The sequence below is a fragment of the Macaca nemestrina genome, chromosome 1, assembly GCF_043159975.1.
Source record: "Macaca nemestrina isolate mMacNem1 chromosome 1, mMacNem.hap1, whole genome shotgun sequence".
Taxonomy (NCBI): Eukaryota; Metazoa; Chordata; class Mammalia; order Primates; family Cercopithecidae; genus Macaca; species Macaca nemestrina.
Window position 1 is genome coordinate 132,325,717 of NC_092125.1, and position 23,141 is coordinate 132,348,857.

The 23,141-nt window shown below is 36.8% G+C and overlaps 1 protein-coding gene across 2 annotated transcripts in view; it reads right to left on the reverse strand.

Annotated features, from left to right (window-relative positions):
* The window catches only part of LOC105485473 (solute carrier family 30 member 7), an 83,811-nt gene extending 61,227 nt beyond the window's left edge, over positions 1-22,584 (reverse strand). The window contains exons 1-6 of one of the 2 annotated variants that reach the window (XR_989588.3): positions 22,314-22,584; positions 21,985-22,086; positions 11,573-11,686; positions 7,351-7,438; positions 6,265-6,391; positions 4,684-4,827 (exon numbers count right to left, since the gene is read on the reverse strand). Coding sequence is in view for 1 of the 2 variants with exons in the window: in XM_011747870.3 (XP_011746172.1) it covers positions 4,684-4,827; positions 6,265-6,391; positions 7,351-7,438; positions 11,573-11,686; positions 21,985-22,086; positions 22,314-22,393 (655 nt within the window). In the remaining variant the exon portion in view is untranslated. The remainder of the gene's footprint in view (positions 1-4,683; positions 4,828-6,264; positions 6,392-7,350; positions 7,439-11,572; positions 11,687-21,984; positions 22,087-22,313) is intronic. The other variant, XM_011747870.3, reaches the window with a different exon arrangement.
* Between the last annotated feature and the right edge of the window lie 557 nt (positions 22,585-23,141).

Sequence of the window (23,141 nt, forward strand, 5' to 3'; positions counted from 1 at the left end):
TAACTCGACTATGGTAAATAGTTTTTCAACAGCTTCTAGATTAATGTGGCAAATTCTTGATACAGAAGATATAAAAATAATTTTTTTCATTTTGCCTTTATGATAAAAAAATGCTATAATTTCTATCTTTAAATATCTTGAAAATTACTAATCAGCTTTAACATTAAAGCAGAAAAATACAGGAAGAGAAGGCAAAAGATGAGCAATATTTGTTTAAACAGATTATCAGGAAGACTGACAAGCTTTCTAATCACAACCAACAAAGTACCTGCTATCATCATTTGTTCACGGCCCACAGCACAGAACCTTAACAGTACAGCTTTTATAGAGCACTGTAACAATGTTCTGCAATAATGTAACAAAGAAATATAAAAGCATAACACCATATAATATTTCCTATCTAGATATTGTACTGCTGTGTGGGAATGAAGAAGTAGCTACCCTGAAAAATCCAGCTGATAGCCAAAAGTGTGAGAGATACACAATTTTTCAACATTATTTTGGGATGCATGTGAGCAAAGTTGGAAAAGCAAGGTTTTAAAGCATGCCAGTATAACTATTATAAAAATACAGCATATTTTAGAGACTGACACAGGCAACAGGCAAAAATAGACAAGTAGGATTACATCAAATTAAAAAACTTCTGCAAGGCAAAGGAACCAAATAACAAAATGAAAAGGCAACTTACAGAATGACAGAAAATATTTGCAAACTATGTATATGATAAAATATATACAGAACTCACAATCAACAGCAAAGTAAATAAATAACCTGATTTTAAAATGGTCAAAGAGTCACAGAACATTACATGATCTCACTTATTGTGGAGTATAAAAATTCAAAACAATTGAACTCATGGATGCAGAGAGTAGAAGGATGGTTACCAGAGGCTGGGAAGGGTAGTGTGGTGCTGCGGGGGGAGAGTGGATAGTTAATGGGTACAAAAAAAAAGAAAGAATGAATGAATAAGATCTACTATTTGATAGGACAACAGGGTGACTACAGTCAATAATAATTGTACCTTTCAAAATAACTAAAAGAGTATAACTGGATTGTTTGTAACACAAAGGATAAATGCCTGAGAAGGATACCTCATCTCCATGATGTGATTATTTCACACTGCATTCCTGTATCAAAACATCTCATGTACCCCGTAAGAATATACACCTACTGGTTGGGCGCAGTGGCTCACACCTGTAATCCCAGCGCTTTGGGAGGCCAAAGCAGGTGGATCACAAGGTCAGGAGATTGAGACCATCCTGGCTAACACAGTGAAACCCTATCTCTACTAAAAATACAAAAAGTTAGCTGGGCGTGGTGGCACATGCCTGTAATCCCAGCTACTTGGGAGGCTGAGGCAGGAGATTCACTTGAACCTGGGAGGCAGAGGTTGCAGTGAGCCGAGATCGCACCACTGAACTCCAGCCTGGGAGACAGAGTGAGACTCTGTCTCAAAAATAAATAAATAAATAAATAAATAAATAAATAAATCATAAGAATGTACACCTACTATGTACCCACAAAAATTAAAAATAAAAAAATTCATTAAAAAATTTTAAAAAAATAACAAATGGCCAAAGGAATCAAATAGACATTTCTCCAGAGAAAACACACAAATGGCCAACAGGCTCAACATCACTAATCATCAGGGAAATGCAAATCAGAATCACAATAAGATATCATATCATACCTGTTAGGATGGCTATTACCAAAAAACCAAAAGACAGTAAGTGAGGGCAAAGCTGTGGAGAAAAGGAAACCCTTGTTTCCTTTTCTTTTACTGGTGGCAATGTAAACTGGTGCAGATACTATGGAAAACAGTATGGAGGGTCCTCAAAAAAACAATAATAGAACTACCGTATGATCAGCAAACTGGATATATACCCATGAGAACTGAAATCAAGATCTCAAAGAGATATCTGCACTTCTATATTCACTACAGCATTATTCACAATAGCCAAGACATGGAAGCAACCTAAATGTCCATCAATGGATGAATGGGTAAAGCAATGTGGTATATACATACAACGGAATATCACTCAATATCATTTCTTTCTTAAAGAAAGAAATCCTTCTAATTTTGACACATAAGTGATCCTGAAGGACATTATGCTAAGTGAAATAAGCCAGACACAGAAGGACAAATACTACATTTATACCACTTTTATGAGGAATCTAAAACAGTCAAACTCATAGAAATAGAGAATAGAACAGTGGTTGCCAGTGGCTGGAGGAAGTTGGAAATGAGGAAATCTTAGTCAAAGGGTACAAAGTTTCAGTTGTGCTAAATAAATAGGTCCTAGGGATTTGTATGGCATAGTGCCCATAGCTAATACTGTATTGTACACTTAAAAATCTGCCAAGAGTGTAGATCTTATGTTAAGTGCTCTTACTGCAAAGTAAAAGAAAGAAAGAAAGAAAGAAAGAAAGAAAGAAAGAAAGAAAGAAAGAAAGAAAGAAAGAAAGAAAGAAGAGAGAGAAAGAAAGAAAAACGAAAGAAAAAGAAAAAGGGAAAGGGAAAGGGAAAGGGAAAAGGGGAAAGGGGAAAGGGGAAAGGGGAAGGGGAAGGGGAAGGGAAAGGGAGGAAGGGAGGAGGGAAGGGAAGGGAAAGGGAGGGGAGGGGAGGGGAGGGGAGGGGAGGGGAGGGGAGGGGAGGGGAGGGGAGGGGAGGGGAGGGGAGGGAAGGGAAGGGAAGGGAAGGGAAGGGAAGGGAAAGGGAAAAGGAGGAAGGGAGGAGGGAAGGGAAGGGAAGGGAAGGGGAGGGGAGGGGAGGGGAGGGGAGGGGAGGGGAGGGGAGGGGAGGGAAGGGAAGGGAAGGGAAGGGAAGGGAAGGGAAGGGAAGGGAAGGGAAAGGGAAGGGAAGGGAAGGGAAAGGGAAAAGGAGGAAGGGAGGAGGGAAGGGAAGGGAAGGGAAGGGAAGGGAAGGGAAGGGAAGGGAAGGGAAGGGAAGGGAAGGGAAAGGGAAAAGGAGGAAGGGAGGAGGGAAGGGAAGGGAAGGGGAGGGGAGGGGAGGGGAGGGGAGGGGAGGGGAGGGGAGGGGAGGGGAGGGAAGGGAAGGGAATTGAGAGTAGAAGGAAACTTTCAGTGGGAATGGATATGTTTACTGGAGAAATCATGGTGATGGTTTCATAGGTGCATACTTACCTCAAACTCATCAAGTTGTATACATTAAATATTTATCTCTTTCCATATGTCAATGTCAATCATATCTCAATAGAGTAGTTAGAATTTTTTTTTTTTTTTTTTTTTTTTGGACAGAGTCAGCTCTGTTGTCCAGGCTGGAGTGCAGTAGCATGATCTCAGCTCACTGCAACCTCCACCTCCTGGATTCAAGCTATTTTCTTGCCTCATGGAAAAATTTCAAAGACTGAAAAATGAAGGGCTTAGAAGGCTCACTCTCCAAGGTCCCTTTCATATTTTCAATTCTAAAGCTGTAAGATTCTGTCTATGTTGCAAATACAAGATAATGCCTTTTTTTTTTTTTTTTTTTTGAGACGGAGTTTCGCTCTTGTTGCCCAGGCTGGAGTGCAATGGCGCGATCTCAGCTCACAGCAACCTCTGCCTCCCGGGTTCAAACCATTCTCCTGCCTCAGACTCTGGAGTAGCTGGGATTACAGGTATGTGCCACCACGCCCAGCTAATTTTGTATTTTTGGTAGAGACGGGGTTTCTGCACGTTGTCAGGCTGGTCTCAAACTCCGGACCTCAGGTGATCCACCCGCCTCGGCCTCCCAAAGTAGTGGGACTACAGGTGTGAGCTACCACGCCCGGCCAATACAAGATAATACCTAAGTATACAATCTATTGAGAGTAATCAAATTGTGTCACCCAAGCAACTTCTATTAAGCTATACTTTATAAACTATGTAAAATATAATTCAAAATAAAATATTAAGTTGATAAACACCTCGTAAGTTAGTACCCAATGCTATAAAAGTAAGCATCCAAAGATTTCTTAAAAAAAATAGAGGTAAACATCAGGTGACAGACATCAAAAATTATAATACAAATGTGAAAAATTGAAAACCTCTACCATATTTTTATAAGCCAATATAGCACAAAAGGCCTCATGATGCTTAAAAAATTATAATTTTCATTTTCTAAAATGCAATTGCTCCTCATTCACTAACACTCATTTAAAATAGTGACATTTGGGGGGAGGGAAGGGGGGATGGTTAATGAGCACAAAAAAAATAGTTGAATGAATACGACCTAGTATTTGCTAGAACAGAGTGACTATTATCAAATTGCAATTTCATTGCACATTTTAAAATAACTAAGAGTATAATTGGGTTGATTTTAACACAGGATAAATGGTTGAGGGGATGGAAACCCCATTTACCCTTATGTGATTACTATGTATTACATGCCCGTACCAAAATGTCTCATGTAACCCATAAATATATATACCTACTATGTACCCACAAAAATTAAAAATAAATACATAAGAGAGTGGCACTGTATTATGATACACCCCCCTGGAAAAAAGCTAGCATCCACTGCCTTATACTGAGTTAATTTCACGCTATACAAAAAATAAACTAGCCCTGGGAGCCATTTAGACTGATTCATTAGAAAAGAAGTTGATCGAGTATCTTTTTAATAAACTATTTCAACTAGGAAAAGTATTCCACAAAACTCTTGCTTATTTGGAGGCTGTCCATTTGTCTTTAGGCTATACTCACCATGAGAATGAAAGTGTCCATGTCCGTGAGCATGATCATGGCTATGTGCAGCACCATGTTTCACTTCATGGCTATGGCAATGATCGACATGGCCATGTGCCTGATCTAGAGCACCATTAAAGAGGGAATGACTGTGTCCATGGCCTAGAAGACAAAATGTTAGGACAGAAGGTATGTAAAAATATATAAATGGTTACAATTATACTGACACTAGTACAAAGAATAAGCTCTAAACTCAGATCAATTCAATAAACATTTACTTGTAAAAAGTGTTATAGATTTATTAAAACAATCCTAAGTTCCTGCTATGGAGTACCAAAAGGTAAGGAAAGCATAGAGGAAAGTAATAGACATTACTGGAAATGAAAATAAGTACTGACTGGAAGTATACAGATATATCCAAAGAGGTCAGATAATATTATTCATTCATTTGAGAAATATTTATTTGTAACATTTTATATTATAGGAATCATTCTAGGCACTGGAGATGAGGCAGTAAACAACAAAGACAAAATTCATGGCCTAAAGTTTTCAAAGTACTCTTACACACACTAATAAAGATTAACAAGACATACGGAAATGCTCACATTAAGGCAGACACAAGAAAGTTGCTGCATTTGGTAACAGAATCAGTAAAACTACATTAAAGCAGGTAGAAAAAGCTAAATGCAAAAGAACGCAGAATCCTCTCTCCACAGCATACCTAAAAACGACTAAACCACCGAGAAGCATCTTATACAAGCTATTCTAAAGGACAGAAAAAGAGTGGATGCTATCCAAGTCTTTTATGACTTTTACAAAAATTCTAAATACCAGTAAATTAAATCTAGCACTGCACCATATGAAAAAATCATGACTATCAGGATCTCCAAGACATATTTACATAGTACATTTCATAAACACACACTCTGGTTTTTTTTTTTTTTAGACAGAGTCTTGCTCTGTCAGTCAGGTTGCAGTGCAGTGGCACGATTTCGGCTCACTGCAACCTCTGCCTCCCGGGCTCAAGCGACTCTCCTATATCAATCTCCTGAGTGGCTAAGACTACAGGCATGCGCCACCATGCCTGGCTTTTTTTTTTTGAGACGGAGTCTCGCTCTGTCGCCTAGCATGCCTGGCTAATTTTGTGTTTTTTTGTAGAGATGGGGTTTCGCCATATCGCCTAGGCTGGTCTCAAACTCCTGGATTCAAGTGATCCACCTGCCTTGGCCTCCCAAAGTGCTGGGATTATAGGTGTAAGCCACTGTGCCCAGCCCACACAAAACTTTTTGATAAGTAGATTTGTTTTGTGGTTTTCTGATATTTGTTTATCTTACATAAATGATATCACACTAAAAAGATAAGTTACTGCGGTCTGGTGGGATCCATGATAACAAGCATAGCTCTGAGAAGGCACTGAGATGGAGGGGCATAAAGAAGTGAAAGGGATAGTTCAGGAAGATATTCATATAGTCTGTTGACATATTACTTTTGTTATCAGAAATCAATATAATTTACCTTAAATTAACAATTCTCTCAAGTAAATAATTATGACAGAAACCTAGTAGAAAATGAAGAAACAAAGCGTTCTAACCGTCATACCAGAGCCATGAGAATGTCCATGACCTCCATGTTTGAAAACAAATATTCCTATTAGGTTTACCACAAACCCAAGAATGGAAACAAGTAGCAGTCTCTCATGGTGGACATCTGGAGGGGCTAATGCTCTCTAGAAAACAAACAAATGGCATTGATATTATTTCTGATTGATCAACTAACAAAATCATAAGACAATATTAAACACTTTCAGTTATTTTTGGAATTAAAAGCACTAAAAAAACCTCCCAAAACAGTTCATAGAAATAAAACCAGTGCTCACATACTGTAAAAAAATGAACAATTACTATTTTACAATACATACAAATGTTTAAAAGCATAAATATTTCGTCCAAAACTTGTTCTTATTTGGTATCTTAAAATGCTGCCTTTCATGGCTCACGCCTGTAAGCCCAGCACTTTGGGAGGCTGAGGCAGGCGGATCACCTGAGGTCAGGAGTTTAAGACCAACCTGACCAACATGGTGAAACCCCATCTCTACTAAAAAAAAAAAAAAAATAGCTGGGCATGGTGGTGGGTGCCTATAATCCAACCTACTCGGGAGGCTGAGGCAGGAGAATCGCTTAGACCCACGAGGCAGAGGTTGCAGTAAGCCAAGATTGTGTCACTACACTCCAGCCTGGGCAACAGAGCGAGATTCCATCTCAAAAAAAAAAAAAAAAAAAATACTGCCTTTCATTTTAAGTTCACTAATCTTTACATTTTCTTCCTTTTTAAAAAATACACCAAATGTTAAAGATTCACTGGCAAAACTCTCAGGTTCTAATTTCTTTAGAAATACTTCCCTATTGACCTCACTATCCAGATTATACCTCTACATTTCACAGCATTAACACTTCATCCATAACTTGTAAAGCACTATCATTTAATTGTTTTCAATTCCAAGAAGATTCATATATATTTAATTTTCCAACTATTTTGCAAGTTCCTCTTGTACACACAAAATATCTAATCCAAGATTGTTCACGATATTTAATAATAGTCAGAAAAAGCTCTGTTATATATCTTTAATTAATAAACATTTTCATTACAGAAATGTAATTTATTGACTTTAATCATTATCTACTATACCTCAACTCCTTCTGAGAAAATAAAAAAAGCAGTGAAGATCAAAAATAGGCCATTGACAAAGCCAGCCAGAACTTCCGCTCTAACATACCTAAAGAGGAACAAAGTCAATAACTTAATTCTTGTGTTATTTCTTAAAAATTAAATCATAAAATTACATACATTCAGAGATTCCAAACCATATTATATGGTTATAAGTGGTTAGCAAAGTCCTAGTGTTTATAGTACAGTGCATTTTATTTTATATACAGTAGAAATGAGGAAATGAATTATTATGAATTGTTTAAAAGCAGAATGCCACAAAACACAGATTTTTACAAGCCAATCAAAAGATCTTCTTAAGAGTAAGTAGTTTTAGAAAGACCTTTCACAGAAATTTAAATCTCAAGTTGTTACTGGAGAAGGAAAAACAGAACCAGACAAGTGGACAAACAAAGAAGGATTAACAGATAAAAAGTAAAACAAAGGGTCTGGAAAAGGGTTTTTTTTTTTAACTTATTAATTTCTCTTTTTCTAAGAACTCCTTATGCTTTCTGCTTTGTACCTTTTAGCTTTCAAATCTTTGGAAAGTAGAGCTTTGATCTGAAGGAAAATAAAATTATTTCTGATTTATCCCAGAGACAACTTGAGATTTATATTTCTAACACTTTTTCTAAGATTAATAAATTTAGAATAAACTTTCAATTACCTATTTTTAGAACCAATTTTAGCTTCACATAATTCTAATTAAACTGTTTTTAAAATACCTGTCTTTTGTTCCATGGAGTTCTGAAGCTTTCTGCTTCCTACCTGTGTGAAGCATTGGGGAAAGATTTTATTTTTCCATACGGTGTATTTGGCTTAGTTAAAGTAATCAGGAACAACTTTAACTTAGCATTTTTACATGTTCAAACATCATTCAAAGGATGCTAATAGCAGTTAACCACTTTGGTCCTTAAACAATATAATGAGAGCATCAAAACTCATGCCTTTCCTAGGTTTCTATGTTAACTTCTAGGTAATACAATTTTTACTATAAAAATATTTTTAAAGAGAATTCCTGAAAATGTACTCTATTTAAAGTTATGTTGGAGTTTGTCCTGTCAAGCGCATTCCAACATAGCATGTATTTCTATCCCAGAAACAATGCATATTTCTATCTTCTAACACATTCAAATAACATATTACTTGTCAAAACGTTTTTTTTTTTTTTTTTTCCTGGAGAAAAGTTCATTAAATTCAAATAATTTGCAGCCAGCATTCCATAACCTACACTTAGGAATTTATGTAATAAATCAGCAGGGTTACTATCCAAAAGTAAAAAGTATTTTCTTTTAATCTACCTTTGTAGTCCCATAACTAATGCTTGACTGAAAGTCTTTTGTGCTTGAGTTCTACCAGATTTCAAGATCAAAGGCAAGAATGTTTTTCAGGCATCTTTTTGTTTCTAATTCCTAGCTTAGTAGGTGTGCTCCCTAAGTGCAGATAAGCTGTTGGAGTGATTTAATTAGCTTGAGTTTAAGATATATTTGTTAAACTTGGTTGTAGGTTCAAAACAAAAACTCATGAAAACTAAACACACTTGCCTTTACAAATACCTGTGTTTACTTAACAGATTGAGAAGGTTTTAGAATGAGAACATGTAATTCATGAATGTGCTGTTGCCTAATTAAGTATGGTTAGTGTTTAGATTCTTGAGCCAGGAAGAAAAATACAAAAGATTTAAGTATAGGTACATATGGATATACGCACGTATGTATGTATCTATCTACCTACTGGATGTATATTACTTTTATGCTGGCTTTGCTCTTTAAAAAATAAGAGTGTGGCAAGACACAAAGATGACTTTTATTTAAAGAAATACTTAAGAGTCCTTGCTTGCTCTCATATTCCCCAACTCTTTCTTCTATTGCAGAGTCAGTCCACTACCGCGGTTATCCTGAATTGGGAGGGTTTTATGAGAATTCAACTCCATGTTTAACATGAATTAATCAGTGTCATTTTGATATACTGCCACCAGTAGTTTACAAATGATGCTACTTATTACTATACTAATTATTCATAGTGTTAAATATTGTACCAGCTTTTATTCGTTAATCTTTCCCAAAAGAAAACATACACACACATACACATACACACACACACACACACACACACACACACACACACAAACACATACAGAAGGAGAGGACAGGATTAAATTAAAAGTGGAAAGAATATTATTCTCTTATATCAACTAGCTAAAGCTGAATATTAAAATCTGCTACGGTACTGAAGGTATTCAAAGCTATTCCTAAAATCCATTTTAGAGCAGGAGACAATACATTCTAAATTGGAAACAAAAGAAACTCTAAGCATTAAAGAACTGAGAATTTTTAATAGTCGGCTACTGTTTATTCAGAAAGATTGTTGAATAAGCTATTCTAATTAGATTTCTGATATATAATATAGATTACTAATTTTCCAACAAAAAATTATAACTTTGGATATAATCTTTCTTTAATAATATAAAATATACTTAGGAATCTATTAGTAACCACTGTTTAAATTATTTGCAAATCACCAATATCATGCCATAAAAAGTATTCTTATCTGAGCTGTCAAGCTGTTTGAATTTATAGATATACAGGATCTACTGCTCTATATTATAAAATGCACAATTAGTATTTTTTGGCTCACTTTTTATAATTAAACAAATAACCATATCCCTTGGTTATAACTAAAATCAGCAAGTTCTGCCACAGAACTTCACATCTCCTTTTTAGCAATTGTCACAATATAAAGCTATTATTATATTTTTACTAAACTGTTTCCCCAAGAGACAAGTTCCTGCAAGGCAGGAGGCATGTCTTTACATCATTAGATCATTTTTACATCATTAGAACTAGAAAAGTATTTGACTCATATGAACCCTCAATAAATATCTAAAGAGAACAAGAACAAGAACATGTGAAAGAAACAGTGTGTGCTTGCTAAAGGAAAGAAGCAAAGCCAGGGAGAAAGAGGGAGTAGTGAAGGACCAAAAGTAAAAAACATAACAAGAGGCCTAAGAGAGTGCATGTAAGAAGATGGATGTAAAAAGGACAGGGAGAGAGTGAGAGAAACTGCACAGGAAAGGGAGAGCTCAGGGAAGGAGAATCAGTGAAGGAAGGAAAGAGAGACTTGGAAAGGGAGACAAAAAAGAAACAGAGTTAAAGAAGTTAACAGAAGAGGAGGAGGAGAGACAGAGCCTAAGAGATAAAGGGGTAAAAGGTAGAGGAAAAGAGCAGAAGAAAAGAAAGAATAAGACAGGAAAGGTATAGGGGCACAGAAGAAGAGAGAAAAAAAGATCACGAGCACAAGCCCAAGTATAAGAGGCAAAGAACAAGAGAAGGAAAAGGGAGTTCAGGAGAAGATAAGAGAGAGTAAGAGGATGAGGATGGGAACAAGAGAGAAAGAAAATATGAGAGACAGATGAAGAAGGAAGAGAATGTAAAAGAGCACTTGCAGGGGAAAGGAAGAGAAGAGGAGGAAAAGGACAAAGGGGAAGAATCAGAAAGAAGAGAGAGGGAATAGAAAAGACAAAGGGGTGGGGAAGAGAAAGAAACAGAGTATGCATCCTGAGCTCTGCTTACACGTATATACAGTTATACTGCAAATATTCTATGAACTCAAAACAGGAAACACTTAGTGTAATCAAATAATGAAAAAATCCATTGCTTCCTCCAATCAGAGGTGGCGGAAATCAAATTATGCCTCTATGATGATCCAGTGTAATCCCTTCAGCATAAAGATACTCTACAAATATTTGATTAATTGTCCAAATCAGCAAGCATATAAGAACTGTTACATAAAAGCAGAGCTAAAGAGGATAATATAAAACCATATTAGAAAATGATTTTAAATAAATCAACAGCAAAGTACCCATTCAAAAAGAAAAAAGCAAAAGCAAAAGCAAAAAAAAAATGCCTATTTTCATATATTAAAACTTTCTTCAAAAAAAAAAAGTTAAGAAATTCCTTTATATGGTAGCAATCTCAACAAATTACTGTAGATTCCAATTATATACTGTTTAAAAACTCATCCATGAAGTTATGAAAGCGGTTACCCTTGAGGAGGTAGGAACTCAAAGACGCCTGAGTGGGGACTTCAAAGATTCAAAAGTTACACGTGTGTTCAATTTTTAACAAGTCACTGAGCTTAAGATTAGTGGTTTTTGTGTTTATCTTATATTTCAATAAAAAGGATTTTTTTCTTAAAGTCTTACCCGTAAGAGAAAGCATCATTATCTCTCCATTTTGAAATAACAGAAGCTGCCAGTCCAGCCAAAATGGCAGTGCTATCGAAAAACATGTGAAAAGAGTCGGAAATCAAGCCTAAGCTGGAAAAGAACAAACACATTGACAAATTACAATAAAAACCTAATAGTAGGCATCCTTCTCTGAAAGTCTAAGATTCAGCTTTTGTTCATTAGGAATTAACCATCTAAAACAACAATTTAAATATGCTATATAGATAGCTATTGAGGATAAGTTTCAAATACCTAAAAAGTAAACCCTCATACCTCCTGCACAAGGAAAAGCCCAGCTGCTGTGAGAGGCAGAAACAAAACCATCTGCTGCTGAGTGAGGGGTAGGAATGTGACCACCCCTTGGTCACTTGCAAAGCTCAGCTGCCACTGAAAGACTGGTAGGAAAAAAAAGCCATCTACTACTGGGACGAAGCTGATATCTACTTGCTCCCAGGATCTTACAAAGCAAAGGTCTGCTATTGTTGAGTATCCTGCTCCTCCCTTTTGATACCAGGCTGAGGACAGTGGGGACAGGCTGAGAGACAGGGAGAGCTGCAGGATCATTAATACTCACCCTGACACTCAGGTGCACAGGCTTGCCTGACTAGGGATACAACAAGAGAACCGAGTCCTACCCTCCCCACCAAGCCTTGAATAAAGTATAGGGAACAGTAAACTACCAGTGAGAGCACAAAGAGATATGTGCAGAACTTGCTAAAAGCTGAGAGTGGAGCAAGAACCCTGAAAAAATCCTCCAGTATTCCAAATGCAATACTAATCACAAAGTACTAGGAACCACTGAAAAATTTAAAGGCTGTGATTTGTTGAAATCAGCAACAACAAAACACAAAACCCAGCTCAACCCCAGTTCAACTATTGACCAGATAGTTTCAAAACTCCCATATTAATGGCCAGGCAGAAAAATAGGTGTGCCCATTTCCAGACATATACAGTCTCTATTATTCTTCTAAACAATGTCCAGCACTCAATGACAAAATCAAGAAAAAAAAAAGAGACTCATTGTTAAGAGTTACAACAGTCAACAGAACCAGAAATGGCCCAGATATTGGAACTATTAGATAGGACTTTAAAACAAATACAATTAATATGTCAAAGGATGTGGTATAAAATCAGAGAAAATTCATTAACAAATGAAGAATTTCCGCAGATAAAAACTATAAAATAATATAATGGAAATGATAATTTTTTAAAAATTACAATATGGAGTAATAATAGTCATGGGCTTCTGAGCAGACTGGACACAGAAAGAATCAGTTAGGTCAAAAGAAGTTATACAAAGTGCAACACAAAGAGAAAAGGGAGTAGAAACAAACATACAAACTTTCCCAAACCAGTCTGGAAGTATTGAGCATACTAACACATACGTATTTAGAGTCTCGGGAACTGAAAAGAAAAAAAGAAAGGAAAAGCATTTAAAAAGAAAATGTTTGAGAGTTTTCTGAAATTCATAAAAGAAAATAAATTACAGAGCCAAGAAGCTTAATGAATCCCAAGCAAGGAAAAAAACCCTACACACTTCACAAACCACTAAACACCAAAGAGAAAGAAAAAAATCTTAGAAAACCAGAGGGGAAAAAAGAGAAAAATTAAATTAAAAAAATAAAAATACAATTTATAGCATGTTTTTCTTCAGAAACTATTCAAGCCAGAATGCAATGGAGCAACATCTTTAAAGTATTGAAAAATCAAAAAAAAAAAAAAATACTGTCAACAACCTAAGGTATGACAATAATAGCACACAGAACGGAATAAAAAAATCAAAGTGTATTATTTTAAGGTTCTTATCAGATACATGAAATGATATATTATTTGTGATAATTTAAAGATTAATATTATACATACTAAAGCACCCACTAAGAAAAGCCACCAAAAGAAGGGCAGGAAATCTTCTACCAACACAAAGCAGATGTTCTGCTACCACTGGGGATGGAGCAGGAAAGTTGTTTCCATCCAGGACCATACACATACACAGAGTAGAGTTTGGCTTCACAGGAGGAGTAAAAATGTTGACAAAAATCATACTCCTGAGGTTTAGGCTTACAGAATCTACCAAAGACCGAAGTTTTGGGTCAAAGTCAACAAATACCCCTCTGCCTTCACCATAAACTGGGTACTGAGTAACAAGCAATAGCAGTCTATAGCTTGGGTAGGGGTAAGAGCATAAAGAAAAGAGCTTCTATGGCATAGGCACCATACAGGGACTACTAAAAGCACAAAGTCTAACCAACTGGTGGTCTGACAGACAAGGCATACCTATTTCTGATCATAAATACTATTACCCCAGTATCTACTGTTTTTTACTCATAATGTCCAATATTTGATAAAAAATTTCAAGATACACAAAAAGAGCCAAAAAAAAAAAAAAGAAGTCACTGTGGAGAAAGCAGTTAACAGAACCAGACCAAGATACTGACCCAGATACTGGAGCCATCATAAACTGTAATTAATATGCTAAAGGATCGATGGAAAAAGTGGATAAAATATATGAACCAATGGGAAATTTGGTAAAGAAGTGGGAAATACAAAAAATAATCAACTGGAAATGCTAGAAACAAAAAACAAGTTATCAGCAATAAAGAATTCTTCCAATTGGCTTATCACAGACTGGACACAGCTGAGGAAAGAAATCCGTGAACCTGAAGTCAATAAAAATTTTCTGAAAGCAATCATCAGTTCAGTCTTTAAAAACAAGCTTCTGAAGTCAGAGTACCTGGGTTCAAATCCCAGCTCCATATTTACTAGTTCTGTGACCAGTAAGTTTGCTTAACTTCTTTGTGCCTCGATTTAGCCATTACTTAAACAGAGTAATAGTATAAAAGTAACATAATTGTTATAATAATTGAGTTAATATATGTGAAACATTTACAATGCTTGTCACATTAAAACAACATTAATATTCCTGTTATTACTAATTATTAATAAATTACCTTGATTATTAATTATTAACTCTTATTAATGCTTACAATACCTGGTGTTCCCAAGCACAACCCATACCTCTTAATATTTGGCTAGATGCTAGAGCTTTCATCAGTTGGAAGTGCTACAAACTAAAAGTCAAAAACATTCTTCACACATACAGAAAAAGCATGGTTTTAAATTTTTCTCATAATTTGGAATAATTATATAATTAGAAACTAAGTCAAAGCACTTTATTTACCAACAAGAAAAAGCTCAATAATTTTTATAAACCTCTGCCAAATCACTACAAAAGATTTTAGAAATCGTCTTAAACTTTTATCATGAACCTTATTTATTCCACTGAAATAGATATATTAGTTTAAGTGCAGATAGTACTTTAACCATCTCATCTGACATCTAACTCAAAGCAGAATGAGAACTGGTGAATAAATGGAAAAACAGAATAATAAAACTGATACATGAGAACAAGGTAAGGGGCATGTTATTCATGCAATTCTCTTAGATTTAATATTTTAAGATTTGCCCTTGGATAGATTACTGAAAATTACACACTTGAACCACAACATCTATGTAACATGGAAAATAATGATTTAACTTTATTTTGAAGTATGAAAGACTCATGTGAAGAATTTCTCTATACTGTGATAAAACCACTAATAAAGACATTGTCTATGATTTTGTTTTCTGAAATCTTTTCCATGAAAAGACTTATGGCAAAATACTGTTAAAATATGGTTTCAGAAAACTATCTTTCTATTCTGATAAAATGATAGAGTTGTGTTCACTTTATGGAATTTTATAACTAAATTTAAAAGTCAATTTGGGGAGCTAAACTAGACTACATATTTAATAGGTTTAGTTTTTCCTCCCTAGGTATGGTTTCTTAATGTTTTTATTTCTTAATGTAAGTGCTTTATTAGTATATATAGCTTTTATTTGAAATGACTAATCAGTTTTAGAAGGCAGGGCATTCATTCTAAATAAATAAAAGTAAACATTTACCGATTTATTGATCTATATATTACTACCTATTTCACTATATATTCAGTAAAACACTGTCATGGATTAAATTGTGTTCCTGCCCCCAAATTCATATGTTGAAGTCCTAACCTCTAGTACCTGTGAATGTGACCTTATTAGTAACAGGCTCAATGCAGATATAATTAGTTAATATTAGGTCATTAAGGTAAGCCCTCATCCAGTGTCCTTATAAAAAAGAGAAATTTGGAAGAAGACACATAGATCACCATGCAAAGATAAGGAAGAGATCAGGTGATGCTCCTACAAACCAAAGACTGTCCAAGATTACCAGCAAACCAACTGAAGCTACAGAAAGATCATGGAACAGATTCTTCCTCAGAGCCCTCAGAAGAAATCAACCCTGATGATACTTTGATCTCAGACTTCTAATCTCCAGAACTGTGAGACAATAAATTTCTGTGGTTTAAGCCACCTAGTTTGTGGTGTTTTGTTACACCAGCCTAGCAAACTAATAAACACTCCTTTTTTTTTTTTTTTTTTTGAGACGGAGTCTCGCTCTGTCGCCCAGGCTGGAGTGCAGTGGCGCGATCTCGGCTCACTGCAAGCTCCGCCTCTCGGGTTCACGCCATTCTCCTGCCTCAGCCTCCGGAGTAGCTGGGACTACAGGCGCCCACAACCGCGCCCGGCTAATTTTTTGTATTTTTAGTAGAGACGGGGTTTCACCGTGGTCTCGATCTCCTGACCTTGTGATCCGCCTGCCTCGGCCTCCCAAAGTGCTGGGATTACAGGCGTGAGCCACCGCGCCCGGCCACACTCCTTTTTTTTAAACAAATTTATTTTATATGCATCCAACATACACCAAACATTGCGGTAATGCAAAAAAAAAAAAAAAAAAAAAAAAAGTAAATTTCTTTTCCATACAATAGCAGTCAAGTTCCTTTTAAAGAGGTGTGGATATAGCACGGCAATTTTAATACTCATCAAAATGAAATTTTATTTAAATTTTAAGTAAACTTAATTAGCATTAAAATATTATTTTTAGTACTTAATAAATTGTGACTACCTGAAAAACTACTCCCTCTTCTGAGATGGAAGAACATTATGTTCTTTTAAAACACTGCAATATGAGATCTTTTCCCTTAAACCTGATACCATGATCTAAAAATCACCTACCTGCAAATACACAAACTCATGGGAAAAACAGTCTACTTTTAGTTCTCTGCTCACCTATCACATTTAAAAATACTGTTTATGAGGGATGTCAATTTTACTGCTCATATTCAATTTTAGAAAATGTTTCTGATTATGAATTATATTTAAACTACATGGCATAAATTTCCTTAAAAAATAAAGGTAGCACAGAGAATACCTAAGGTTATATGACTGAAACACCAAAGTAAACCATGATAAAGTAAAGCTGGTTGTGAAAATCCATGTACTTGTAGACTCCTCTTCAAACACTGCTAGTTTCTCTAAAACGTATTTGCAAACTTTTTTAAATGACTACCTTCTAAAGACATTTTAACATGGAAAACCGACCAGGCGCAGTGGCTCATACCGTAATCCCAGCACTTTGGGAGGCTGAGGTGGGTGGATCACCTGAGGTCAGGAGTTCAAGACCAGCCTGGCCAACACAGCAAAACTCCCTATCTACTAAAAATAAAAAAAATTAGCCAGGAGTGGTGGTGCACACCTGTACTCCCAGCTACTTCGGAGGCTGAGGCAGGAGGATTGCTTGAACTCAGGGGGCAGAGGCTGCAGTGAGCCAAGATCACGCCAGTGCACTCCAGCCTGGGCAACACAGTAAGACTCCGCCTTAAAAAAAAGAAAAAGAAAACATCTTCGTGTATAAAGGAGAAACCTCAATACATGAATACAGAAGCAAAAACAGCACAAATGTCAATAGAATATATGGCAAAAGACATTTTTGAAAAGAACTTTATTTAGGGTCTATTGGAGGCAAAAACAAAGAAAGGGAGAAAGAGAACCTATAAATTAAGAGCGACTCAAGAGACATATAAGCTAAATACTATGTATGGATCTAGTTTGATTTCTAATCTGTAAAACCAAACATAAAAAGAATTTATGAGACAATGAGGGACTCCTGAATACTCACTAGCTAGATATTAATGAGTCATTAACTTTCATAGGTGATAATGGTTTTCTGTTATGTTAAAGAGGGGGTTGATTTTATCTTTTAGAGAAGCATAATGAAATAGTTATAGGAGAAATTACATCTTGTGTCTGCTTTAAAACACTCCAATAGTGGAACAGGGACAACAGATGAAATAAGATAGACCATGTATTGATAAATGTTAAGGCTGGGTGATGGGTACATGGGGTACATTAAACTCTCCACTTTTATATATGTTTAAAATAGCCAATGATAAAAAATGGTTTAAAAGGTCTATTGGTAACTAAGCTAACAGTATATTTCTACTGTTTGTTAAACATGTGTTCAAAATTGAAAATAAGGAATGATCCTAATTCAGAAATCCCTTATCAGGTAGTTTCCATGATGTGGAAAGTCAAAGTCATGGAAAAACATTAACTATCAATGTATTATCAGGAAATTAGAAAATTCGTAGAATCTTGACATTAGCAAAGTCAGTAAACTAAATGAGTTACAGTGAAATAACCCACAACTCCACCACGTTCCATTATATAGTCCCTTACTTTAAAAAAAAAAAAGTCTAAGCAAAATGGAATACTTATCTATATTTTTAAGGTAGAAAATAAAATTATAGGAAAGCAAAAGGCACCACCATAAGCTGGTAAGTAATGCTGCCTTTTGAGAAGGAAAAAGTTGATTTTAAAAGACTAAGATATATGAAAATTTTAATAGAAAAACATGTGATTGATAGAACTATTTTTCTTCAGTAAGGAATTACTTTACAAACATCTGCTGTGAAATATTATACTGAAGTAGAACCAAAAAAATGTCTGGTATTGTCTTAAACATTTTTTCAACAAATATTTACTTTATTAACACAAAGACATTAACCTTCAGAGTTACCTGAGTGTCTTCTATGTCTAAGGGAAAAATGGTTGCAACAGCTTTGGTAAGAAACACTACTGAAATTAAATCTGTTAATAATGAAGTAAAAATGTAAGAACATAAAAACACAGAAACTATATTGAGATACTAGAAAAAAAGTGTGATTTTTTTGGACATCAAACTTAGATAATAGGTGCTGTAGGCTCTGCTGCTCACTTGCAAAGTAAAAAACTCTAGGCCTCAATTTTCCACCTCCAGAAGATGATACGTTAGTCTCTCTCTCTCTCAAGTCCCACTTCCAGAACCTACACTATCTACATATTCTCTTTCTTCCTTAGTAAAAAATCCCTGACTTTCCACAGAATACATGGTTGAGTAGAATAAAGAATACATTTGCAACTAGGCATGACCATGTGATAAAGTTTTAGTGAAAGCGTCGTGTGTTAGCATCCAGATAAATCTTAAAAAAAAAAAAACAAAAACAATGTGCACACCTTTTACCTCTTCTTCTCTGCATTCCAGACATTATGCTGCCAGGGATGGCTCAAACAGTACCCATCTTGGAAATGAAGTTTTATCTTGCTGAAGCAACCATTAATTTAGGTTTTTGTTTTGTTTTGAGACAGAGTATTACTCTGTTACCCAGGCTGCGGGGCAGTGGCACAATCTCGGCTCACTGCAACCTCTGCCTCCCAGGTTCAGGCAATGTTGGTGTCTCAGCCTCCCATGTATCTGGGATTACAGATGTGCAGAGTTTTTCTGTAACTTGAAAACAAACTTAACCCTAGATGATACAAAACCACATTCTTACACTATGTTACCTTGAGATTAGTCAGTTACTCAACAATAAATTAGTAAATGAAAAATAAAATACTAGAAGGAAGCGAAAAATCACATACAGAATTTCTACCATATTCCTCCCAATTTCTAAGAGTGACAGAATGTAATGTAATGCTTTGTCATTGCTGTTTTTCCTTAACAGGGGTAGTTACCATTTTTAGTATAGGTAATGTAATTCCATACATTAATCATTCCCTCATTCTTTCATTTAGCAAATACGTATTAAGCATCCACTATGTTCTATGTACTGAAGTGCCTGCATAAGATAGAAAAGATCCGTACATTGATACAGTTTACATTCTAGTGGGAAGGTGAAAGGTAGCAGATATTTATTGAGGGGGAAAAACATACAACAATTACCTATTCTTCCACTGAAGATACCTACTCATCATCAAAAATATAAATCAACTATAAGTTCTTCCTTTAAAATGAAGGCTCTGAAAAAGAACCAGAACAATTTAACATTTGTTAAAATTAGATCAACTGTTTCTATGAACCTTTATTTGTGAAGTGAGTGTTTTATTCATGTTTTAGTCCTCTATGGGAAAAATGAGTTTTGGAAGAAATTTAATCAAGGAACTGAAAAGCTAATTGAACCTACGGGAACATAGATAATCTTCTGGTCATGTAAAGAAATTATTGATCAGTCAACAAACGGAACTAAAAATTTTGGTGTCTAAATAAAAAACACAGAAAGCCAGATTATTAAAAGGCCAGAGAAATGTCTAAATCTGCCCAAATGTCAATAAAAAGAGATCTGTATTAAAAATTAATATTTAAGAATATTTGGTTGTAGATATGGAGATTAACATAAATGGGCATGAGATGACGGATACGTGCTAAATGATCTAAGTACAGCACACACTGGAGCTAGATTTCAAATCTAGCTAGAAGACATAATACAATGAAAAGCAGTATAAGCTGTACCAGTAAAGAAGAGCAAGTCACCTAAGGGTAAAAGAACAAGTCACCTACAACTGATGTTTTTGTTACGCACTGATGCATAGTGACTTAAAAAATAACGGTTTTAGTAATCTCCCCAATAGATCTCTACAGATCAGAAGAGTTACTATATACTTAACTTTCCATGAAAGGTGGTTTAGGAACTTCAAGTATGAATCTCTTGAATCAGATATTTCACAGAGTGACTTATGCAATGGAAAGCCATAGTGAAACATTTCAATAGAAACTATCTGTAGCAAAATATGCATATATAAGTTATGATACACTCTTGATACAATCAGCACCTATGCCAAAATTATGGCATAATTTAGGAAGAGAAAAATGTAAAATATACTGTAATACATATTTATGATAAAGTGTGATTATTCAAGTACAAGTGCTTCCAACTTCTACAGTATATTAAAGTGTGTTAATATTATGGGATTAAAGAATTAATCTATGATGGGGTATCCTTGAAATAAATACATCTGATTCCCAAAGGATTCAAAATGGTTATTACACATATTAAGATATCATTGTGCCAATATGCCTTTATACACAACTGTTGACTAAACCAATAACCTTCATAATCTGCTGGTTATTGAGTATTTTTTGTAGAGCTGAATTGATGGTTGAATTGAAAGAAGCCCACGCATTACATAAAAGTATACATGTCACAAAACCTGGTGATATTACCTGTCAATGTTTGATCTCAACAGAAGATCAAGGACAGCAATTTTCTCTGAAAATGGGTCTTAAAGAACAGAGACTAAGTCTACTTAACAAATAGAAAACAGGTTCTTTCTAGACTCCAAGATTTAGTACAGGGAACTCAACAACATCCTGAAGCTTTACGTACAATTCTGAGTATTGGCTTTCTTCAGAGTTTTGAACGAGTATGGGATCTAAAGACAGAATTAGTACACCTAGGAATGTGACAGTCTCATTGTCAGCAGAACAACTTCATAAGACCTTAAGTTACTCAACAGCAAATACCTGAATAAGAGTAACTTCACTGCCATAGACTTACACACTAGATTTTCCTCCTCCTAAGGATGTTTCAAAAACAAAAAGGAAAAACCCTCAAAGGTGCCACCAAAACCCAAGAAATGTTGTTTCTAGAAAACTATATGGGATTTTTACATCGCAGTTAATACTAGAGGAAAATCATGAGACAGTTTCAGCATTAAAGAGAGAAGAGAATGACACATATTTCTCCGGATATCCCTTTATAAAACCTCCCATTCCCAGCCCCAATAACAAACTAAGTAGAACATCTCAAATATACTCTCGGAATCTTAAGGGTGAAATCCAAATGCCACTCCCCCCTGAGAGAGGCAGCAAACAAGTTTCTCCCAATTCCAACAAAGTGGGTAAAGCTAAGGCCTGCAATTAGAAATGAAGGATTCTGTCCGTCTGCTAAAATAAGGAGGGGGCTTGTCAGTCTTGCCTGATGGAACCAGAGGGGAGGGTGACAACAGAGGTTGCACAGGATAGGCCTCAGATCTTACTCAAGAACTGTAGCCCTACCAGATTGGTGCGGGCATGGGAAAACAACTCAGCAGCAGAGGTAGATAATGACGGTAGGACCTGAACCTCCTGGTGAGGAGCTACGTGGCATTAAGCAAACAGTGTTTCGTCTCCCTCACACCCTGTTTCCGCCCAAACCATTTTCCCCTTTGGTTACCAGTTGCTCCAGATGCCGTAGAGTAGTTCCACAAAAGCGAAAGAGAGGTTCAGGCACAGGAAGAAAAACAGGTTCCGGGACGTCTTGTCGGACAGGATAGACCTGGGAATGATACACGTGGAAAAGAGCCGAGAGAGTTAAGGAGGTGCCCGGACCCCGAGGCCGGGTACACCTTTCAAGTTCCTCCCAGTTCACATGCTCCTTTCCTCACAGCTGGGGGTTGACGGGGAGTTTCCGACGCTCCCTCCCTGGACCTCCGGCCATCCTGAGGTCTGGGCCTTCTCCCTTTCTGCCGGACACCCCCTCCCCGCAAACACAGCACCCCGCACCTAAACCAGCCCGAGATCTTGCCGAACAGATTGAACTTGGGTGGTTTGTATTCATCGTCCTTGATGGACAGGGGCAACATCTTCTCTGCCCGGCGAAGAGCCGGGTCTACTCCCCTCTAGAAGTGGCTCCGTGGAGTGATGGCAGTGATAGTAGTGACGCCTCAAACGGGAATCCCCAGCGCTTGTCCGGGGCCGCGCGCCGCTGCGAGACACAGACAGACACAGACACACACCCGGGAATTCGCTTACTTCCGGCCCGGGCCGCGCAACGCGTCCTGGGACGGGAAAGGAGGGAGGCCAGTCGCGGGCGGGGCCTGCGCGACGGAGGGCGGGGCTTGCTGCGGGGGCTGGGTGGGAACGGTGCTGGAGCTGTTGGAGGAACGCCAGGAGGTGGCAACTACGAGGGGGTGTGAGGGGCTGACCTGGGGTAGAGTCCTGCCACCCGGACTCAGGAAGAAAATCCTGAGGTGGCGACCTGCAGACTGGGCTGTCAGGAGATGGAGAGCCCGCTCACGCCCACCCGACCGCCTACTACCAGTGTTCCCGGATGCATGGGCTCCAGCGCCTGCCCTTTCGCCATTTCCTCCCAACTGGCATTAAATCCCGGTGTAGTAGTTATCAGTGATTAAGAGTCTAGGCAGCCACGTGTTCTATTGCCGCCAGTCCGCAGGACACGCAAGTGATCGTTTTGCTGCGTTAACTCTATGGGCGCCCAAATCTTAGGAATCCATTCCACGCCCCCCCGAAGACAGCGCTTGACCCTTCTGGACTGCCACGCAGAAGGCAATCAATGTTTTTCTTTCTTTGCTTATTTTTTTTAAGAGACAG